The following is a 21308-nucleotide window of genomic DNA, read 5'->3' on the forward strand; positions in this document are numbered from 1 at the left end:
TAACAAATGGATCCTATACAGCTTGTCTTCTGGCTCTCTCTCTCTTTTTTTTTGGTACTGCAACTGGAAAGGAAGAACAGTGAGGGTTAATTCAAAAAGCAAATGGAAATGAATCTAATCCAGACTTGGATTTTCAAATTGAGTCTACTTTATATATCAACTTTTATTGGATTCAACAGGACTTACCTGCAAGTGGAGGAATCTAATACGATGTGCATGAAGCTGCTATGAACCCGAACCTGCACGGTCTTTTGTTCATATATTTTTTCAAATAATAAAAAGTAAACAACACTGTCCAAAGGTTATGACTAGCCATGTGTCATTACGCATTTTTCCGTGAGGTTACAGAGAGGTAAAATCCAATCCAATCTTGCTATTTTCTCCTAACAAACTTACAGAGCTTTTTAGTTAATTAGTAACCTTGGTCAGTCACCTTCCAGTAATTGCTTCCCTAAAGCCTAAACAGATGTAATAAGTACGGACTCCATTGGGATGGCAGGTGAAAGAAAGGGATGACGATTGTATGTTAGTTCCTATTCAGTCATCCCATGTTTAAGTAATGCAATTATTTTACTTTTTTCTTGTCTTTCTTTTTTCTTGCCGCTGTGCAGGCAGTCAGCTGACTGCTATTTGCATACTTTAAAGCTTTCCAGACACAACTGAAATATTAAACTCAGTGATACGACACTGTAATATATTCAGTTACATGTTGCATTTCTGCAAGAGGCTTGAACCAAAGCTGATTAACTATTCCATGAAAGCCCTTTCCTGAGAACCGTCTACTGCCAGAACACCATTTGTTAATGAGCTACTCCCTTTCACCTGTATCTCATCCGTTTACTCTCGGTCTCTACTTCCTCTTCGCTGTTAATGCTGTTTCCCCTGTCACTGATGGGGTGGGGAAGAAGAGATGGGGAGTTAAGCATTTGTGTGTGTTCTCAGTGAGTGGGAGTGGGGAGTGTCGGGTGCGGTAGTTTAACATTCCAGGAATCCATCCACGGCCGAGCCTCATGGTTGTGTGATTCTGTCCGTTGTGCAGAGGAGGGCAATGAATGGCTAACCCACTGCATAACTCTGGAGACATTCCCCAAAATGCTGCCCACATTTGCACACGCTTGCATGCGTACACGCACTGTCTAGAGAAGCTTGCGATACATTACGCTTTGATTAATACACAAAAGCGAAGAAAGAGAGAAAAAAAGAAATGCGCTCTCAGTACCAGCTAATGGTGATATTAATGTAGCAGAAAAAAGGCTCTGTGTGAGTAGTTGTGGAAAGCTAAAGGTTCTGTGAAAAAAATTGAAATTTTATCCAGCGTGTCTTAACTTGTTGCTGGTAAACATCTTACATGGTCGATGTAGTCGTCCTTTACCCTGCGTGCACAAAAAAAAAATCTTCACTTGAGCTGCAAGATGGCTCCTCTCCAAAACAATCTCCTTCCACGCTACAGAGGATCCTCAAGCCCTCTCCTTATATGCATTTTGCTCACACAACATGGCACATACACACTCACAAAACACACACCCGCTGCCATCCTCTGCGCACGCATGTGGGTGGAAGGAGAAGGAGAGCAGAGGAGCGAAAGAAAAAAAAGAGAGAGAAAGAGAGAAGAGAAGCCCTAACCCTTTCCCCTTGGCTGGTGGAAAGTGAAACTTCAGAGTTTTTCTTCCTCCCCCTCTCCATAGTGTTTGATAGTGTAGCACTGGCAGCCTCTGTGTGCCCCCCTGCCCACTCTCTCCCGTTGTGTTCTGGTGGCCAGCTGCTAGCAGAGTTGCAGTTGTACGTGAGTGGGTGGGTGAGACTCGTTTCCTGTGCTCCTCAGGGCTCTACTCCAACAACTACTGCAGCACGCTTCGGCCAGGGGCCACGGGGGCCACTATTCATAACAAACAGGGGGCTGGCTCCTCTCCTCCTCCTCTTCCTCTTCTTCCTCCTCATCTTCCACCATCATCATCACCACTACCGCCATCATCATCATCATCAACTACATCAACATCAGCATACTGCCCACCCACTCCACCCACACCACTGCACCCCTCTGAGCTTCGGCCCCTGGAGGCCCCCGGTCTGAGGGCTGGGGCACCCCTGCTGCACTCAGAGAGATTGGACATGGAAGTTGAAGAGGCCCCTGAGGGCCCAGAGCCCTCCACCTTGCCTGAGGTAAGTGTACCAGAGCCTGGCTCAGCTCCAGGGCACAGGCTGCTCTCTGGGCACTGCTACTCCACTCAGATAAAAGTTCTAACAGTGGAGATAAGTATCCAGGGGGCAGCATCACCCTGTTTCTATACACGCACACACCGAAGGGGTATGAGAGGTGATGGAGGGTAGGAAGTGGCAAGTGATGTGGTGGGAGCAATCTAGGAGTTTTTGCAAGAAGGAATTGGGGGTTAATGGGGATATTACCCTTATTTCAGAGAGAGTTCTTTTTAAAATGTTAGCACATCATTGCTCAATTCCTTTCTGTATCTCATTCTCTTTGTGGAATTTGGCATATTTCCTGCTTCGCTGGAGAAGAAATGCTATTTTTTTCCTTTGTTTGCTCTTTCTTTTCTGTATGCTTTGTTTGCTTTTCTCTTCCTTTCAGATTGCCAGTTCTTCGCTCATGTCTCCCTTCTCAAATAATCTTTTAATATAGTTAGACTTGAATTCACCTTCAAGCCAGAAATGTCTTTGCTCAACATTAGTGGTAATGTAGTCCGTAGTAGTTACATTAGTGATGACACGTCTAGTCACAATGGCAGCGTGTGCTTAGAGATGGCAGATAACAGGCAAGGTAGTGTGATGAGAGTGAGTAGAATCAATACAAGTAGACAATGAGAGGTTTGCTCTCGCAACCCAGGAGATTGTTTGTTCTTCTCAGTGTGTGAGTGAGAGAGTGGGTGTGTGTGTGTGTGTGTGTGTGTGTGTGTGTGTAAGAGAGAGCATGGCAAATTGAGCATGTGTAGCAGTGAGTTTTGTGCCAGTCTATGTGTGTGCGCTGTGTGTGCGGGTGAGCATTTAGGAGCAGCATTTGATTTCAGTGGACCTGCCTCCCAACAAGCCTCCCTATCTCTACGGACAAGCCATCTGTTTGCCCAGTGCATGGTGTTCTGTTCTTAGAGAGGAGAAAGGAGGAGGAGGAGGAGGAGTGTAGGGGCTGAGCAAATGGGCGGGGGTGAAGGAATGGCAGGAGCATGGAGTAGAAGAAGAAGAGTGGAGTTTAGTTTAGTTGCCGAAGGAAAGAAAGTGTGGGGACGGGTGTTTAGGTGCACCTTGCTTACACCCAAGAGAGTTTTGAGTTTATGAGTATCTCTCCTGTAATTCATTTATTAACACTGTAGCTCAGCATAACTGTTCATTCTGTGCCCATGAGACAGCTGTAGCATCCAGAAATGATTTACTATTTTTTTTCTCTGTTTGCTTTCCAGTTTCAAAGTCGTTGAATAATCATGACCTTGTTTTGCTTTACTTTTTAATTTTCTGCTTCCATGTCTTTGTTTCTCCATTTCTTACAATTATTTTTTAAATAAGCTTGCCTTCACAGCTTGTACCATCTTCCTTCCTCTTGCATGTCCAGACAACATTCCATACAGGCTGTATAAATATGCCTGTGTGACATAACGGTATGTTTTGCGCTTACAGGAGGGCACGAAAGACAAAGAAGACACGAAAGAATACAACACAGGTATGGAGTATGCTATAAAAGTTGTCACAATTTAATAGTCGTGATAACTTAAGCTTGTGCTTATTGTACCTCATTATCTCTCTGACTTTCACTCTCACCATCCTTCTCACTATTTCAGCCTTGGAAGGTGACCAGTCTCCTGTCGAGAGGGATCAGATGGGCGAGGGGAGTTGTGCGGGTGGCTTGACTGTGCCTGCGTCAGTGCCCGTGGTTGGCAGAGGGACTAAAGGGCTGCTTGGGCTGGGTGAAGAGGCTGGATTAGGGGAAAGGGTTGTGCCAGAGCACGGTGCCTGGCCCTCACAGGGGTTCGCCTGCTCCCTGTGCAAACGGCTGTTCCGCAGCCTGGAGCATCTCAGGGAGCACGAGTACCGCCACACCCTATCTCTGATGGCCTTGTCCCTTGACTGGCCGAGGATCCAAGGTCCGCACCACCAACCGACCCAGCCCCATCAACATCCGCAAAATCATCCTTTTCACTTTCAGTCTTTATACCGGCCTGCGGTAGTTGAGCCTGCACCGGCGCGGTACCTGTGCTCGCAGTGCCCCGCCAGCTTCACTCTCAAATCTAATGCGGACCGACACGAGAAGACCATCCACTTTAAGAAGAAGTTGATGCAGTGTGTGTACTGTCTGAAACACTTTAGAGACCGCACAGACCTACACAGGCACCTGTCATCCGTTCACTCCAAAGAGAGAGGGCACACCTGCCCTGCCTGTGCCAAGGCTTTTAGCACCCAGAAAAACCTGGCCACACATGTAAAGGTGTGCTGCCAGGTGGGGTCAGTGCCAGGAGCTATACTGGGAGGCAGCATTGGAATGGAAATGTCTCAGGGTGGGACTATAGACCCACTGTGGCGAGTAACGCAACAGATGAAGGTTGACAATCATAATCACAGTATCAATGTGGAAAACTGAGAGTGGAATTACAGGCAGCACGCTACACAATTTCCTACCCATCAGTTAGTCGTGCATCCTCAAATGTGTTTTACGTTCATGCCAAAAATACTCTGTGGTGTCATCGCAGTAACAAAGTAAGAGTTCCTTTTAAAATCATATGTCTGTTGATTATGGATATAAATATCTAGGGACTTTTTCTATTGCTTGCTAAGTTTTATGTCACTATTTTTTTTTAATGGTGACTCAAACTGACGACTAATGTGTCAAAACTGCACAACTGCTATGCAAAAACAAAGAGATACGTTTAAAACAAACCTTTGACTGAAAATATATGTGGTCTTTTTAGACTGAGCGAATAGTTTTAGTGAGCACTGAGTGTACCCATGAACAGGTGAATTACTTTCCACTGCAGTGCCGGGTTGAGAGATTTGGGGGGGGGGATGGGGGTTTCCACCTCCCCGACCTTAACCACTTGTCTCACTCTCTGTCGCCAGCCACCAGTCTGACTAAACTCTTCTCTCCTTTTTAGGCAGAGAGATCTTTATCTTTCTGTCCACCCCTGCATTAGGGGCACAAAGACATTCAAAGATATCTGCCAGGCATTACTCTGAGTCACAGCCCACACAACCACACCACCTGCAGGAATTTTGTAGCATTGCATCATAAGGACAGAATAAAAACCCAGGCGAGAATATGACTGATGCCAGGGGCAGTACGCCTCAGCTGATAGAAGGATCTGTCATAAAAGAACTGAAACACAGAACAAAAACATTAGATTTTGTTAACTATAGGCCAACAGAATTTGACCCCAAATCCACCGCTATTGAGCACAGTATCTTGAACTCAGTGTGACATTACTGCTTTCAGTCAAAGACTGTCATATCGGTACAGATGAGGGGATGCGCTGAACGAGACAAAGCCAGCTAAAACAATAGATCAGTAGCAGCTAGGAAGGGGGGGTTGGGTGGTGTCATTTTCTCTTTCTCTGTCCATCTCTTCTGTCCCAGATCTGTAATTCTTGCAACGGCTGAGTGTGGTTGGAGCTGGACAGTAATTGGTCCTTCACGGCTCCGGCCCCTCTTAACCTCTGACCCCTCATCTGAAGAGGAAGTGGGCAATGAAGGGCAGATGCTGGATGATCTTAGTGATGTCACGGCTGCAGACAGATAATGGTGTGGTTGTGAGCACGGGGTAGAAAATGAGAGATCAAGAGAGACAAGTAGGCAAATGCAGGAGAATAATAAGAGAGGTGGTGGAGGATGTCGATGGGCAGAAGCAGGATTATTGGAATCAGCTTGAACACTGGCTTGAAACCCATTGCTAATGTAAATTCACACCAATTTCTGCCAAAATTTTCTCTCTTTCGTTTACAGCAGGCCTTTAACATGCAACAAGATACTGTCTTGATAAAACCCAATTACAGTAAATAGGTTTATTGTGTATACGCATACTGTGATTACTATGCCCAAAGAGAACCTATTCACCTGTGTTTACTTCTAATTATCACTTGAGCACATTGAGCTGCAACTTCTTTGTGCTTAGAATAGCAGAACTGGTGTCAATTGGGAATCTGTCCGCTTCCTGTTGTGTGCATATCCTGTGTATATACATAGGGAATTCCTAAATGCCAAATCCTTTCTACCACAGAATCCCGCATTTTCAGGTAGCACGCCCTGTCCTAGCCAGCAGCTGGGACAGAGCAGCAGGCTCGCAGAAGTCAGGAAATAGTCAGAGCCAGTCATTGAGTAGAAATGAAAAATACTGAAAGGCCGTTTTTGAGTGCTGTTGCAAAATGTGAAAATACTGAAAGATATTTTGTTCTATATTCTAGATTTTCTCATTGACATCCCTGTGTTGTACAAAAGCTGTACTTTTCAAACAAGATTCTACTTGTAGATTTTATGCTGTAATTAAACTATGATGGAAATTTTTAAACGTTGCTGCCGTTTTTATTCTTCAATGAAGCTATCCGTGTTATGTACACATGTGCACACATACACACACTGCAATATTTCTCTCATTACTTTTGCACTTTAACCAAAAAAAAAAAATCTGTTGTGCAGTTCATGTGTATTTGCATGCTTTTTTTGTGATGTGCTTCTTGAATATTTAATCAGAGCAGAAGTCGATTTGCAGATGGAGGTAAATATATTGTAAAAGCTTGTAACCCCTACCGTATGTTTGACTCCCAACTATACGTGATTAGTGTTTGTTGTGTTTTTGTATTCGTAAATCCAATTCCAGTCTCCCCTAGTCATATGCTTTGTGTCAGTGGCTAGAAACAGACAAACACAGAAACAGTCAGTTTACTTCGATGTCTTTTACCTAAGCTACCACTTAAATCTAAACTTTAAATAAAAGATTCACCAGACCCCGACACAACAATAAGACATGGTATTAATATTTGTTGTATTTTGCCTCCCCTTGTGTGACTCAATATTCCTTCTTTGTGTGGGTGATTTTATTTTCTTGTCATTGTCTGTGTTTGTCTTTCTGTCTGTGTTTTTCGCTGTCCATAGTAGAGACCTTCTAGTGCAACTAAGGCAGACTGGCTGTTGTGTTATGTGTTTATAGTATCTCTTTGCCTTTATTGCTTTAGTATAGAGGAAGAGCTGTTGCCAGGGCAACCGTAGCTTTGACGGGGATTGGGGTGACCATGGGAATTGATGGTACATTTCTAGACCATGCCGCTAATTAAATGCAGTAACTAAAAAGTGACATGTTGGTTTATTTAAACAAGCTTCACTCAACCTTCAATTCTTTTTTTCTCTCCCCCTTCTTTCTCTCTATCCTCCCTCCCCTTCTCTCTCCTTTCAGTGAATGACTTCACGGTGATCCGCAAAAAGTTCAAGTGCCCCTACTGCAGTTTCTCTGCTATGCACCAGTGCATCCTAAAGAGGCACATGCGCTCCCATACTGGTGAGAGGCCCTACCCCTGTGAAATCTGTGGCAAGAAGTTCACCAGAAGGGAGCACATGAAGAGGCACACACTGGTGAGTGCAGGCCTTCATTTACATGTAGGAGGTAGCAAATTACACCTTACTCAAAGTGAAGATTTATAGATGTTATATATATAAGAGACAGACAAAACATTATATATACATTACTGACTCATTTGTTAATTCCTGTGTAGAAGCTTTGATTTAACATCGATGCTATTACCATCTTGGTTTTTTTTTGGGGGGGGGGAGCCATAAGTGATTTGGACAAAAGGCCAGCTTATTTAGATGCTATAGTGCATTCACAGACACCAGCTACTTAGTTCAAAGCAATCTTAGACAGTATAAAAGATGGACATAGCTACCACTGGGTTCTGAAGTGCCCCTTTTGAAGCCTTGGGATTAACGTTTCTACCATCGCCATCTTGTTGCAAAATACTGGATGTGATGTGAGGTTTACCGCAGACTTTAAAACCACTCTCTTGTTCTTAGCAATTTATTGTGTGTCTTCAGATCACAGAAAATACTCAATTTCAAAACACAGTATGACCAAGATTTACAAAATAAGCAGAATTTTTTATTCAGTGTGACCCAAAACGAGTGACACAGTGAGTGTATAAACTCTGTGGGAAAGTGTTTACAGAGGTCAAATTAGGAGGCCCTAGATCTCTCTTGAGGTTTTACAGACATTTGACCATCCATCATATGATGTTAGCTTGTCTGCCGGAAATGTTACAATCATGGTCACAACCTAGCTCACAATTTAAGTAAATAAGGCCCCAGTCACAGAGACCTAAAGAGTGGTCCAAAACCATCTCATAATCACCGATCGTGAGTGAAAATATTTGTATTTCCTGACTTGTTATTAGTGGTTGCTGGAGGTTGATGGCAAATGAAAATTGCTAAAGCCCCATGCACACAGGTCTACAGACTGGTCAATGACCCCCCTGGCAGTCACCTGTTGCCAGCAAATAAATTGTATTCCTCTTCCTCTTTATTTATTCAGTCACTAGCATATTGCTGCAGTTGTAATTTGAATGGATTCACATTCAGTTTCAGCTGTGAAGTTGCAGGCTTTTGCTCTTCCACTTGGAATTTAAAAAATTTTGCAAAAATGTTGTGTTTCCATCCCACAGGTCCACAGCAAAGACAAGAAGTACGTGTGTAAAGTCTGCAGCCGAGTCTTCATGTCAGCAGCCAGTGTTGGAATCAAGCATGGCTCCCGCCGCCACGGCGTCTGCGCTGATTGCTCTGGCAGAGGCATGGCCGCACTCCTGGACCACAATGGTGAGGTGGGTGGCGATATCTCTCCGGAGGAGGAGCTGTATCCTGGCGACCGTTTCCACGATGACCAAGCAGAGTGTGATGGAGATGGAGAAGGGGAGGAGGAGATGATGGTCGAAGGGGACGGAGAGATGCTGGGAGAAGGGGAGGAAGACAGAGGGAAGTGGAAGGACTCAGGGATGACCGCTGAGACGCACGGAACGCTGGACAATGAGAAAGAGGAGAGTGACTCCTCGGCACAGGAGGGGGAACAGCAGAATGGGAGCGAGAAGGACTTTGCCTGGATCTCATAGTCTGTCCAGCTCCTGTTAGTGACCCATCGACCGATCTCTGAAGATCTTTTGTGATCTCTCAGGCAGAATCCTCTGCTCTCTTTACCCATTCGTCCCACTTGGGGCAGGCCTTCCTTTGAGTGGAAATGCTGTAGGGTGATGCGCGACAATGATCTAATACCATTACGAGTAACACTCAAATGCACACATACCGACATGCACACACTTTTACCACACACACACGCACACACACACGCACGCACGCTCTTCTCAACCTTGACTGCCATAGTAGAGGTAGAGATGGCTCAGTGCAAGGCTTTTTCTGCTTACCTCCTTTAATTCTGATGCAGTGTTTTTGTGTTATTTTTCTCGAGGGTTCAGGCCAGAGTCCAGTAGTTTTCTACTCTGTCAAAACAGGAATCAATGGCGGCGCTGCCAAGGACATGGCCAACGCCAGACTGCTATGTATGTTTGCCATCACAATCATCATGGAAATCAAGGATCACTGACAGTATAGGGAAATAGCCAGGAGGAGAGCTGTCTTGGTCTTATAACTATGACTATAATGCTTCTGGGAAAAGTGTCTCCCTATGAGTGAAGGGGGGGTCTAAATCTATTGCAAAGCTACGTGTGTCAGAGGACCGGGCAGCCCAATGGCACATTGTTGAGTCCTACTGCCACAGACTTGCACTTTAATGACAACTGACTCCTATCAATACCCTGAACCCGTGGTTTACATTTTTGATCTGATCTTTACTTACCTAAACAACTCGGTGACCGCACCTACCTTTAAGGATATACTTTATGTCCTCTTGACTGTTATCACGAAATAGAAATCACTGAATCTTTGTGCAGATTGCTGTTTATATAGCCTATGCCTTTCAGTGGGGTCCTTAATCTTTTCTTCACTTAAGTTTACCGCCTGGTTTCTATTGATCCATTCCAAGAAATACTGGAGTTTTGAGAAATGTACATAAAGTTTTGTTTTGGTTTTGGGGTTGTTTTTTTTGGGGGGGGGGGGGGGGGGTTGGAAATTTAAAAGAGGACTGTAGGCTGTGCGAGACAGAGAGAGACAGAGAGACCGAAAGATGCTTTTTAGCGTTTCAGCCGTCTTCACCCACAGAGTGGACATCAGTTTCTGCTTCCTGTTTTTAAAATCAATTCAAGCACACAGTGGATGCTCTACACTAATAACTCTTTCCTTCTCTCTCGCTTTCTCTGGTCCAGATTCTCTCACGCTGGAGGTTGTGACAATAGGACCTGAGAGCTAAGTCTCTCACACTTAAGGCGGAGCTGCCTTTGTGTATTTTTTTTTTGGTTTGTTCGTTTGCCATGTGCGCGTGCGTGCGTTTTAAGTGAGTCATGTAATTCCACTTGCTGGAATCAGAATATGCAGACTCTTTCCACGATTCTTTTGTTGATATGCTTTCTCTGGCTTTGCAAGGTTAATAAAAAAAGAAGAATTGCAGAATTGTGCTTGAAATTCAGAGTTTGCTATTTGCAGAGAGTGTAATTTGACTTTGTTTTGTTTGACAGCTATTTATTGAGAAACCTGTTTGTTTATTTGTGGATTCCTAATTTTCAGAAGTCCTTCCCTTGCTCTCGCCCTCTCTGTACGTGTTGAGTGGAACAGGATGGCTGCTTGTATGCAAGGATGAGTGTCCAGTGTTCAAAAGATATTCTATATTCAGTTCTTAAGATTATTTCCATGTTTTGTTTTGTTTTTTGGTTTGTTTGTTTTCGGCAAAGTTGACAATTCAAGTGAGTCAGATGACATGTCTTATTATTATGAATATCAGAACTATGATTACTTGTTGTTGATGTTACTATTATTAATTATTATTAAGTGCTGGATGCTAAGCTTTATGGTGTGTTCTTTTTTTTTTTATATTTTATATCTTGTATAAGAAAAAAAAAGCTTTTATACTTTGCCTTGTTGTGGACAGCAAGCCATGGGGCTTTTATCAATCTTTTATTGTGCCAGTTTATGCTTTCTCTGTCGTATTTGCTTTTATTTTTATTTTCATTTCTTTCTTTCTTTTTTACCAGGGGGGAAAACACATTCACTGTCAAACATCTCTGTTAGATATTGATTGAAACATGTATTCAGCACATGCTTTTGCATCACTAATGTACACTAATTGATTAATATCGAACCAAAAACAATCTAGTAATTTGTATACATAAAGTGCTTTTGTTTCACGGTCTGTGTGTGCAGGTGCTTCTGGATTTATTGTTGTGGTAAACAGTTTTGTTGTTGGGTTGTTTTTATTTTTTTGAACCTGTCATTATTCGTCACAGTTTGGAAAAACAAAAAACAAAAAAGTGCACGTTATGGTATTATTGTGAATATGAAGGGCTGTGTGAAAGGACCAGCTAGCTTTTGAAGACCACATCTTAAAACCAGGCTGATTCTTTTTTCTTTTTTTTTTCTGGCTATTGCTGTGTCTCACGCCTTTGATGACACGCAATCAAGTAGAAATGCAATGTGCAGACGAAACACGTCTATCGGACAGTAGAGCGTTGAGTCCACATGCTGTATTCCTATATGTCAGTGCTTTCCTGGCTTGACCCCAGTTCATTTACATAAAGGGAAAGAGTGCTGCAGTAGTAACTCTGGGAAACATTTTGTTGCCAGTGCTGGTCGCACACATTTGGCCTCTTCTGTAGGTGCCATGGACTGCACTTCCCATCAGCCCCTGCTGAGAGACTCTCAGTACAGTGAGATTTGTGATGCTTTCTTTATGTCTGACAGATATCTTTATTTTATTTGCATTATTTATTGTGCTTTTGTTTGACCCATTTATCAAACAGTTGTACTTTTCTGGGGTGGAAAAAAAAAGAAGAAAGACAATGGGGTAGAATATGTTTATGAATGTCAATGGTGGGTGTGGAAGGAGCCCATAATCGGTGGCAAATCTCTGTCCTGTGGTGCTGTTTTGGCCCCTGAGAGGCATCTGGATGTATGTGTGACTCCCCCGGCCCCTGCGCTCTTCTCACGATCTGTACTGTACGTCTTCTTCCTCATTCTGGGTTGTACTTCAGGAAAACGTCTGCCATCAACCCCTCAATATGTGCCTCAATGACATTTCACCTGTGTGCTTGCAAGAGTGTTTGTTTCCAAGAGACGACTGAATATTTGTAACTCAATGGATAGAGATTATCGAGATGCGACCGATCAGATTAGAGGGCCGAAACGTTCGAGGATTTTGAAAACTTCAAAGAGACAAATCATGATGGGCGACCAGATTCTCCTTCCCACCGTGTGTTGATGACCTTTTGTGCCCTGATTCTGTGGTCTTAACTGCATGCCTATGTTCATTTTGTCATACCAAAGCGGCATCTTCGGCATCTGCACACAACTGTCTCATTCCACACGATGCAAAACTGGAACTTTTTTGCTCTATTGCAGATGAATATGGGTATTCTTAGACATGTACAAATTGCAATCCTCATTTAGCCTGTATAGCTTGATTCACACGTGCAAATCATGAAGCCATAGATATGGGTATATCTATATTATACTATATTTCAAAATTGGCGCTTTTTACTTTAGATTTTGTTCTTCTACTAAGAGTGATGTGTGTATACCTTCATATATATAAATTTATATTACTATTATATATTATTTATTTTCTCCCTCAAGTTTCAGAGGGTCTCTGATTTGTAAAAGGTCGCACTTGAAGCTTGAGGTTTGTTTATTTTCATTGGGAATATTGTTCAATATGATGCTGACTTTATATTATCATAATCCTGTGTTTGTAACAAAATGTGCTAAATAATCAAAAAAAAACCTGTCCTGTTTTTACACCTGTTTTGTTTTGGGCAGATTTTAAGTGCTCTTGTGCTGATATTTTTTTGGTTGATAGTACTGATCACAAAACATTTTTACAGTCAACCATGAGCCTCCTGTTTTGATGTTGGGACAGGCCCGCCAGCCGTCCAAGCCTCTTTCTAATTCATGTTTAGTGGAAGAATTAGCTTGACTATTATTTGCAAAAACCAATCAGTCTCAATAAATTTTGAAATTGCTGCTGTAAAGAAGTGACCAGTGTGTGCTGTGCCTTTTGTTTTCATGAACACAGCTAATAGCAATGGTGCTGTCACACCACCTGTTGTCCACAAGGGGGAGGAATACACAAGTCAAAAGACAGCCGAGGTAGCAAAAGCAGAAGGAATGAATCCACTCTGTTGCCTTTGAAAGACTGCTCATCATAAGCTTACACTTCGATAGTCATAGTCATCTTCATATAAACAAAAGAACCCGATGACAAGGCTCCTTCCATTTAGGTTTTATTTTCCTTTCTGTCACATTACATCACAGAGATCACATTATCGACATCATACATGTTTCATCCATCTTTCCAAGCTCTCGTCATAAGCTTGACATTCACACAAATACTCCTTGAGTGCACCACTCCTCAGAAAGTGCTTCCTCCATGTGCGTGGGACTGCTGATGAGGACCAGAGGCCAAGCCCACACACAGGAGAAATCTTGCCCTCCAGTGAAGACCCAAGAGTGACGTCAAGTTTCCCACAAAATGCTCTTAGCACTGTGTGTTTGTGTGTGTTACGGGCTGCAATGAGCATTTTTACATCTGGTGAAAAACAGACTACATCAGCCTTGGGTTACTGGATACTTGGAGGGGAAATCTAACACATAAAACCCTTCAGTGTTGTATCTCCTAACGAAAAAGAAAAAAAGGGGGGGGGAAATGAGCGATACTAGACATGCAAAATAACCTCAAACTCAACCAGACAATCAATCAATCAATCGAGAAATAAAAAGCAAAGGTTGGTTTTTATGCCAGCCAGCGTAAGGCTCAGTAAAAACACGAGATGGTACGGGGAAAAAATAGGTCATCGGATGAGAGAAGTGACAGACGGGGTAAACTCCCAGACAAACAACACAGCAAAGTAGTAGAAGAAGCAGAGAACTGTGTAGAGCTGCCATTGCAATGCATTACATTTGATTTGGAAGGAGATCTATTGGCTTTGCTGCTGCTGGTTTACAGACGACATTCACAAAAGCACCACATCAATTTTGACGTAATTGAAAAAAACAAAAAAGAACAAAACAACAGCAAAACAAAGGCTTTCTGATGCACATTTCAAGGGTTTAGTTTAGCTTAATATACTGGGTAAAGGCTTGGGTGTGACCACAATAAAGCTGGACAGGACAAGAACAGGAAGTGGAAAACGTGATCGGGGAAATCGCTGTAGTAAAAAGGAAGTGGAAAGGATATGTTTTTTTGTTTTTTGTTTGTTTTTAAGTGAGCAGTTGGAAGACACTAAAAGCATGCCGTCTATTGGAATGTGCAAGGCAGGATCAAAAATTTCCATGGTGCCCCATGACGAAGGTTATCCTGCCTAACAAAAAATTTAACATCAAATCCACAAACAACACCTCTGACAATGATAACCACACATATTCAGAAAAACAAAAAAAATGCCAGGGTAAAAGAACAGCAACGGTGTGAACGTCACCAAAAAGCAAGTTAGTTCTTGTTCCATTGTAAAGCATTTCATTGCACAAAATAGGATAGTAAAGCAATACTGCAAGGTCGTGCCATTTTATATGATTTAGCACTGCGGCAACAGCTGTCTGTGGGTGTTAAAGATTTGGATACCAAAAATCAGGACATGTTAAAGGTTCACTACAGGCAGTAAAAACTAGCCAGCAACTATTACAACAACAACAACAAAAAAAAGACTTTATACTTTTTTTTATAGGTTTTACATTCAACATGTTTTGTTTTTCTCCCCTTTGCCTCTAAGCTACAATATACATTGAATCTGTTCACTATAACTTCTCAAACAACTTTAAAAATGAAAGAAAAACATTCGGTACTGTAAAAAAAAAATTCCTTTTCATATGACAGTTACAACAAACAAAAGAAAAGCGATATATGAAAAAAACAACAACAACCTCACGGTTCTCTTTATGTTGCATATGTACAAGAAAGCCCTGAAAATGCACAAAACCATCTATATCGTCACTGCTTTCCATCTACTGCAAATGTGCACACCCACAAACAGTCAACTTCAATCTCCATCTCTCATTATGTAGCTGAAAAGGGGTAATGGCTGATCTTGTCACCACAAATGTTCTCTTGTCTAACACAAGAGCAATTTTGTACCCATGTTTTTACCCAAGATTCACTCAAAGAACAAAACTTCTAATAAAACAAGTCTAGGGACTTACCCTCACACGCCAGTTTAGTGCAACTTAAGAAAAAACAAAAAACCTGCCTCTGTGGCAGGCAGAGGGTCATACTAGCTTAACATGTGCTAAAAGTCCCATTCTCTGCCAGCTAAAGCGCTGGCCTGTAACCGCCGTTGGTGGAATCTGAAAGTGCTTGCACTGCGGATGGGGAGGAGAGAGAGAGAGAGAGAAAGAGCTAAAATGGGGTGCATTTGACACTAACCCAAAGCTCAACCAAGGATACAAAATAAAAAAGTGGTATCCAGCACTAATAACACATGTACATGTTACTTTTTTCAGCAAAATGTAAAGAAGCAGGAACTTGCTTTTAAGTAAAGGAAGCACAAGGCTGAGCTTTGTGGATAAAAATTGTATTGTGAAAAGAAACTCCAGGCAATAAAACACTGTAAAGCATTTGTTATCAAGCTGATAATGTGTAGCTACTGGCTAAAACTGGTGTTTTCCCATCACTGAGACAAGGCTGGTGCTGCGTTCATCCCTTGGCACTCTTCCAAGGAAAGGCAAAGTGACTACCGAGTACCTCACTGTACTTCCAGTACCACGCTCCTAAAGCTCCAGCACTGCCGTGTTTAGTATAACAACTCTGACACAGAGTGCAAGACACTGACTCTCAGGATCACGTGCTAATAATGGGGAACCGCAGAGGTTCGCGACCCCTGCCCCTGACACCCCATTTATTCCATCAGGCAGTGACGATACGCCTCCCACCCACGACCCCGCCCAAAACAAAATACCCCTTTCACTTAAAAAGTTTCGTATATAAAATTTTCAGTTATAAAAACACGTCTTTGCACAGTGCAACCTAGTGCAACTTGATTAGTTCAGTATATCTTTTCCTTTTTGTGTTCTCTTCATTGGCACTTGGTGAAATGGTTAATTTTCTGACGTTAGAGGCCTGCTGACCTAGCTTATGTGAGATGCCACTGGAATAATGCTTTTCTTTTAAAAAGTGGGGAAATTAATGTTCAATAACAACAATAAGTGCTCGTGTGTGTTTAATGCTTGAAGGGGGAAGTGCTACCATACACAGTGGGGGAAATTATTATTTCATCCCTTGCTGTATTTACAAGTTTGCTCACTTACAAAGAAATAAACAGTGGCTAATTTTTAAGGGAGAATACAAACCAACCAAAAAAAAACCAAAACAAAAAATCCCCCCCAAAAACACCAACATTACATAAACATCATAAATTTATTTGCAATCAGTGAGTGAAATAAGCATCTCCTACAACCCAGCCAAGAGTTCAGGCTCCAACAGATTAGCTATGTGCCCATGTGGCATACAGATTACAGCCAATCAGTTAGAGATAGTCCTTTATCTCCACTGATTGGCTGCACTAGACCTGCGCTAGGCTGGAATGAGCTACAAGACCATCAGTAGGAAGGTTGGTGAAAGAGTGACAACTGCTGGTGTGATTCTTGGGAAATGGAAGAAATATAAAATGACTCAATCGCCCTCAGTCTGGAGCTCCTTGCAGGATCCTGCCTCACAGCGTGAGGATGATCATGAAAAAGGTGGTGGATTAGCCCAAAACTACACGTGAAGAGTTTGTTAATGATCTGAAGACAGTTGGGATCACAGTCACCAAAAATACCATTGGTAACACACTAGTACGCTGTAATAGACTGAAATGTTGCAGCACCTACAAGGTCCCCCTGCTCACGTAGACCCATCTTAAGTTTGCCAGTGAACATCTAAGTGATTCACAGCAGGCTTTGGAGAAAGTGCTGCAGCGAAGCATCAACGCAACCTGTCATGTTTGGAAGAACAGAAATGCTGAGTATCACTCAAAGAAAACCCATCCCCACAGTCAGAGGTGGAAACATTATGCTTTGGGGCTGTCTTTCTGCTAAGAGCACAGGGCAACTTCACCGCATTAAAGGGGCCAATGGACAAGGATGTGTACTGTAAAATCTTGGAAGAGAGCCTCCATCAGTCAGCCAGAACACTGAAGATGGCTCGTGGATGAGTCTTGCAGCATGACAATGACCCAAAATATACCGGCAAGGCAACAAATGAATGGAGTGGCCTAGCTAGTCTCCAGACCTCAGTCCTAGAGAAAATCTGTGGAGGGAACTGAAGCTGAAATTGAGCTTTAAAGTGCCAAACAGAGGCCAAGAAAACTGAGTGGATTTAGAGTTTCTGTAAAGAGGAGTGAGCCAAAATCTCTCCTGAGATGTGTGCAAACCTGGTGACCAACTACAAGTAACGTCATACCGCTGTGCTTGTCAGCAAGGGTTTGTCCATCGAGTACTAAGTCATGTTTTACATGCAAACTTTTATGTAATGTGGGTTTTTTTGTTGGGTTTTTTTTGTTGATATTCTGTCTGTCTCCATTAAAATCAGTTCATTTCTTTGTAAGTGAGTGAACTCAGGAGATAAAGTAATTGTTTCTCTCACTCTAATGTGGCATCAGCCAACAACAGACAGCACATGCGACTCTGCGATAACAAAGGACAGCACAGGTGTTTCTATGGCGACAGATGTCTGAAGTCATCCTGTACCTCAGTCAAGGAGACTGTTCAAAGATTGCATTCTCATACGGAGGACAGGCACTCTGTTTGTCATACATTTCTACTGAGATCAGGTAAAGGCAGTGTCGCTTAGAGAGTCGAGGGCATGCTGCAGAGCTGCATATAAAATCTGCTAACAATAAACACAGAGTTGAATCTCAAAAAAAAAGAAAAAGAAAAATATACATCTGTTTTATGTCTCTGAGAGAAAAAAAAGTTACCCGTTAAAAGTTTTTTCTTCTTAATGGAGTTGGGTTGTATCAGAATTAGCAGTCCAAAGAATAGGAGATATTATAAACTACACAGAAGATCCAGCAACACTTTCAACAGTCACATCCTGACACATGGGTCAACTACAAGAGCTCATGACGCCTTACTCACTTTCAGACTTCACCTTCTTTTCTGTGAAAGTAGGTGAAGTTTTGCCAGAAACCTTTATTTTGTCACTAAGAATGACGGCACTTTTATTTGGCTCAATGGTTAATGGGAAGTATCTTTAGAAGATTATCTTTCATCTCAGTCATCTAAATCTAAAAAATACCTCAGCCAGCTCTGAGAAACCTGATGAGAGATGTACACTATGAACGGGGAAGGGGAATATGCGTAAATAATAATGCACTCTTAGCAATTGTTCCTGATTTTTTTTTTTAAATAATATCAAAAACAGATCACTACATAGACTACTCATGTCATTTATTTGTCAATTATAAGTGCTTTTTGCCCTTGAAGCTCACAATTTAAAGCTAGTTAACCTTTAAACAGGGACAACCTAAAAAATATCTTGTTTTTATTTTGCTCTCTGTTGCTTATTTCAGATAAATGGGATTTTAAGACATAACCATTTACTTTAAATTTCCAGTAGTGATGTAAAACGTCCTTAAAGGGGCTATGTTGAGCGGAAAAAAAGAACAATAAAGAATTTAACCTTCTAAAAATCTACCACTTATATTTTATCTAAAGCATGGAAACCTTGGCCTCTCCTTTACTCTTATAGGCCTAATCTGAAAAGTAAGACTTCATTTTGGTAAAATATTGCTACATTAATTGTTTACATAAATCAGTCAATCTACAAAAACCCTGCCCCGCACTGACTTGACTTAATCCTGCTTATTTATTTCCAAATGTTACACCAGAGCAAAAGATAATTTCAGACCTATGAAATTAACTCTGGTGTGCAATGCTGGTTAATGCTAACTATTCCAAATATGGCAGAGTGAGTAACCTGTCCTCTTAAAACTGTAAGAAAATGAATTGGAGCGCCTGATTGTCATCATCAGGTGGCAATCAAGTCAGATAATAAGTCAGACTGTAAGTTAAAGTTTCAAAGGGCAGTTCTCATTCACGTATCGTCATGGTAAACAATCTCTTTAAGAGCATCAGCTGTTAGAAGAAAAAACTATCAGCCTTTCAGCCTCAACTCAACCACAAAGCAAGACAGATGATAATCAATCCTGCAACTCTGCCAATTGCACAGTGAATCTACTTGTTGCGTCAGCAACTCATTGCTGAAAATAAACTACACAGTATAAGAAACAGATGTCCACTTTTTTTTGTTACCGTGACACTTTAAAAGAAGGTGCATATTTCTAAAAGTAGAGAGAAGAACAGAGGGAAATACATATCTTGAAAACATTTTGGTGCATCACAGGAAATATTTTTGTACCACTTAGTGTGAAGGATTTTTGTGCAGCTTTGCAAAACAAATATAGCTGTTTGGCTACTCTGAATCTGTGTAACAAACTAGTTGTTTGATACTGGACAAAACGCATTTCGACATGCAGTCAGCCAGACTGCTGAAGACAGAGATGGTAGAGCTTACGCCAAATCTGCTGGCTGTAAGTGAACAGGCTTTTTGCACCTGGTAGGTTTGGAGTCCCTTAAACAGTGACACTGAGAAACAGATATGCTACAGAGGTCTTACAAAGCACATCAGGTGTTAACCCATGATCCGACTCAAAAACAGTAGCTTGCATGATGCTCTTCTGATAAACAACAGAGCATACCCAAAAGCTTATTTGTAGTCTTTAAACAATGCCTTGAGTTGAAGCAATTTGAAAACAAAAACTCAAATCAAAAGGCTTATAATCGAATTTAAATGTTTCTTTTTTTCCTTAACTCAACAGAGTGAAAATGTTTCAGTCTTAGAACAAAGTATCCAAACCTGCATAAAGATTTTTTTTTCTCTCTCTCTCGAGAAGTTTTTTTTAAATGTTTGTTTTGAAGCATCAGTTTTGTTTTGTCTTTGTGTTTGGAAACGGAAAAGAGTGAAGGCGAAACCCACTGCTGGGCTGGAGGAAGCAGTGCTGAGAACTCCATTGTGAAGAGACTCCCCTTATTTCCTCAGTGGAAGTGTCCACCTCGCTGTCGCTCCTAGAGGGGAAGAGCTCATATCGCAGACCGAGGAAGGGGACTTTATTAGTCGGTGAATCTCTGACAGGCCTTTTTCCAACGACAGGCTGTGCACCACATGTCTCTCTTCTCCATGCCGTACACCTTTCGGCACTTCTTCGCCTCCCCACGGGGTTTCCTTGGTAACAGCAGATGTGACAGCATAAGGACATGCACATAGACATCCAGACACACACATGGGCAAACGGCATACATATACGTACAATGTGCTTAAAGGTGAGTAGGTACAGTATCTCTCTTTTAAATAATTCAGTGATTCAGTACAAGAACACCATTTTTGAAGAGGCCGATATTATTATACCTATACACATGTAATATCTGACATGGTTCAGCACCTTGAAGAGTAACGCAGGCTTTTGGCGGTGCACAATTATAATTACACATATGATCCAAACGCCATTATAAGAATTTAAAACAGTCAAACTACTTATCGGCAGAATTAAATACTCAGCCCAATAACATCACACTGGTACGAATGTAATCACATTCACACATTCACGTTTCAGAAAGTATATTAGTGCAAGCAGCAGTTTTATTCATTTAACCTACTGTGACCCACTGAAATGATAATAGCTTTGTAGCTACAATAGCCACAATTTTTCATTTTAGTTCCCAGCCTGAGGAATTTGCATGGACTTCCTGCAGACTCCTCTAAGGGAACTAATGGGAAGTGCGTTGAAAGCATAGACAATTAAAAAAGGTGGACGTAGGTACCATGACGTCACCAACTGGTTTCTGAAGTCCAGTTTTACACCCTCGAAATGAGCGTTTCTTGCCATCTGACAAGGAGGGGCACGTCTGACTGTGAAACCATGTGCTTTGTCGGCTATTGACTTGTGTTTTACAAGTTGTTAGCCAACGACTACGCGGTTTCATACCACTGATAATGCTCCATTTTTTACAGTATGGCCAAGATTTTCAAAATCTTATTTTTTAAATTCAGTATGACCTAAAACAGGTGAGTGAGCCCATAAACTTACCAGGAAAGTATTTACAAAGGTCAAAACAGAGAGTCATTTCCCCATAGATTTCTATAGAACCATAAGTCTTTTAGCAACCACAGCTTTCGCCATCTGGTGGCCTTTAGATAGAATGCAGGTTTC

General features: G+C 41.9%; 2 protein-coding genes across 4 annotated transcripts in view; one reads left to right on the forward strand and one right to left on the reverse strand.

Annotated features, from left to right (window-relative positions):
• zbtb46 (zinc finger and BTB domain containing 46) overlaps window positions 1-13104 on the forward strand; it is a 60506-nt gene extending 47402 nt beyond the window's left edge. Inside the window, exons 5-9 of one of the 2 annotated variants that reach the window (XM_084916777.1) lie at window positions 1823-2160; window positions 3622-3664; window positions 3783-3908; window positions 7379-7554; window positions 8637-13104. In XM_084916777.1, the coding sequence (XP_084772903.1) occupies window positions 1823-2160; window positions 3622-3664; window positions 3783-3908; window positions 7379-7554; window positions 8637-9077 (1124 nt within the window). In that variant the 3' untranslated portion in view covers window positions 9078-13104. Of the gene's footprint in view, window positions 1-1822; window positions 2161-3621; window positions 3665-3782; window positions 6497-7378; window positions 7555-8636 lie in introns of those variants that run through there. The other variant, XM_084916776.1, reaches the window with a different exon arrangement.
• A 232-nt stretch (window positions 13105-13336) lies between these two features.
• slc2a4rg (SLC2A4 regulator) overlaps window positions 13337-21308 on the reverse strand; it is a 39313-nt gene continuing 31341 nt past the window's right edge. For both annotated transcript variants that reach the window (XM_084916782.1, XM_084916781.1), the window contains one exon: window positions 13337-20323. In XM_084916782.1, coding sequence (XP_084772908.1) covers window positions 20212-20323 — 112 coding nt within the window. In that variant the 3' untranslated portion in view covers window positions 13337-20211. The remainder of the gene's footprint in view (window positions 20324-21308) is intronic.

Source organism: Perissodus microlepis, chromosome 20, assembly GCF_051167445.1.
Source record: "Perissodus microlepis isolate ML-2025 ecotype Zambia chromosome 20, ASM5116744v1, whole genome shotgun sequence".
NCBI classification, from domain to species: domain Eukaryota; kingdom Metazoa; phylum Chordata; class Actinopteri; order Cichliformes; family Cichlidae; genus Perissodus; species Perissodus microlepis.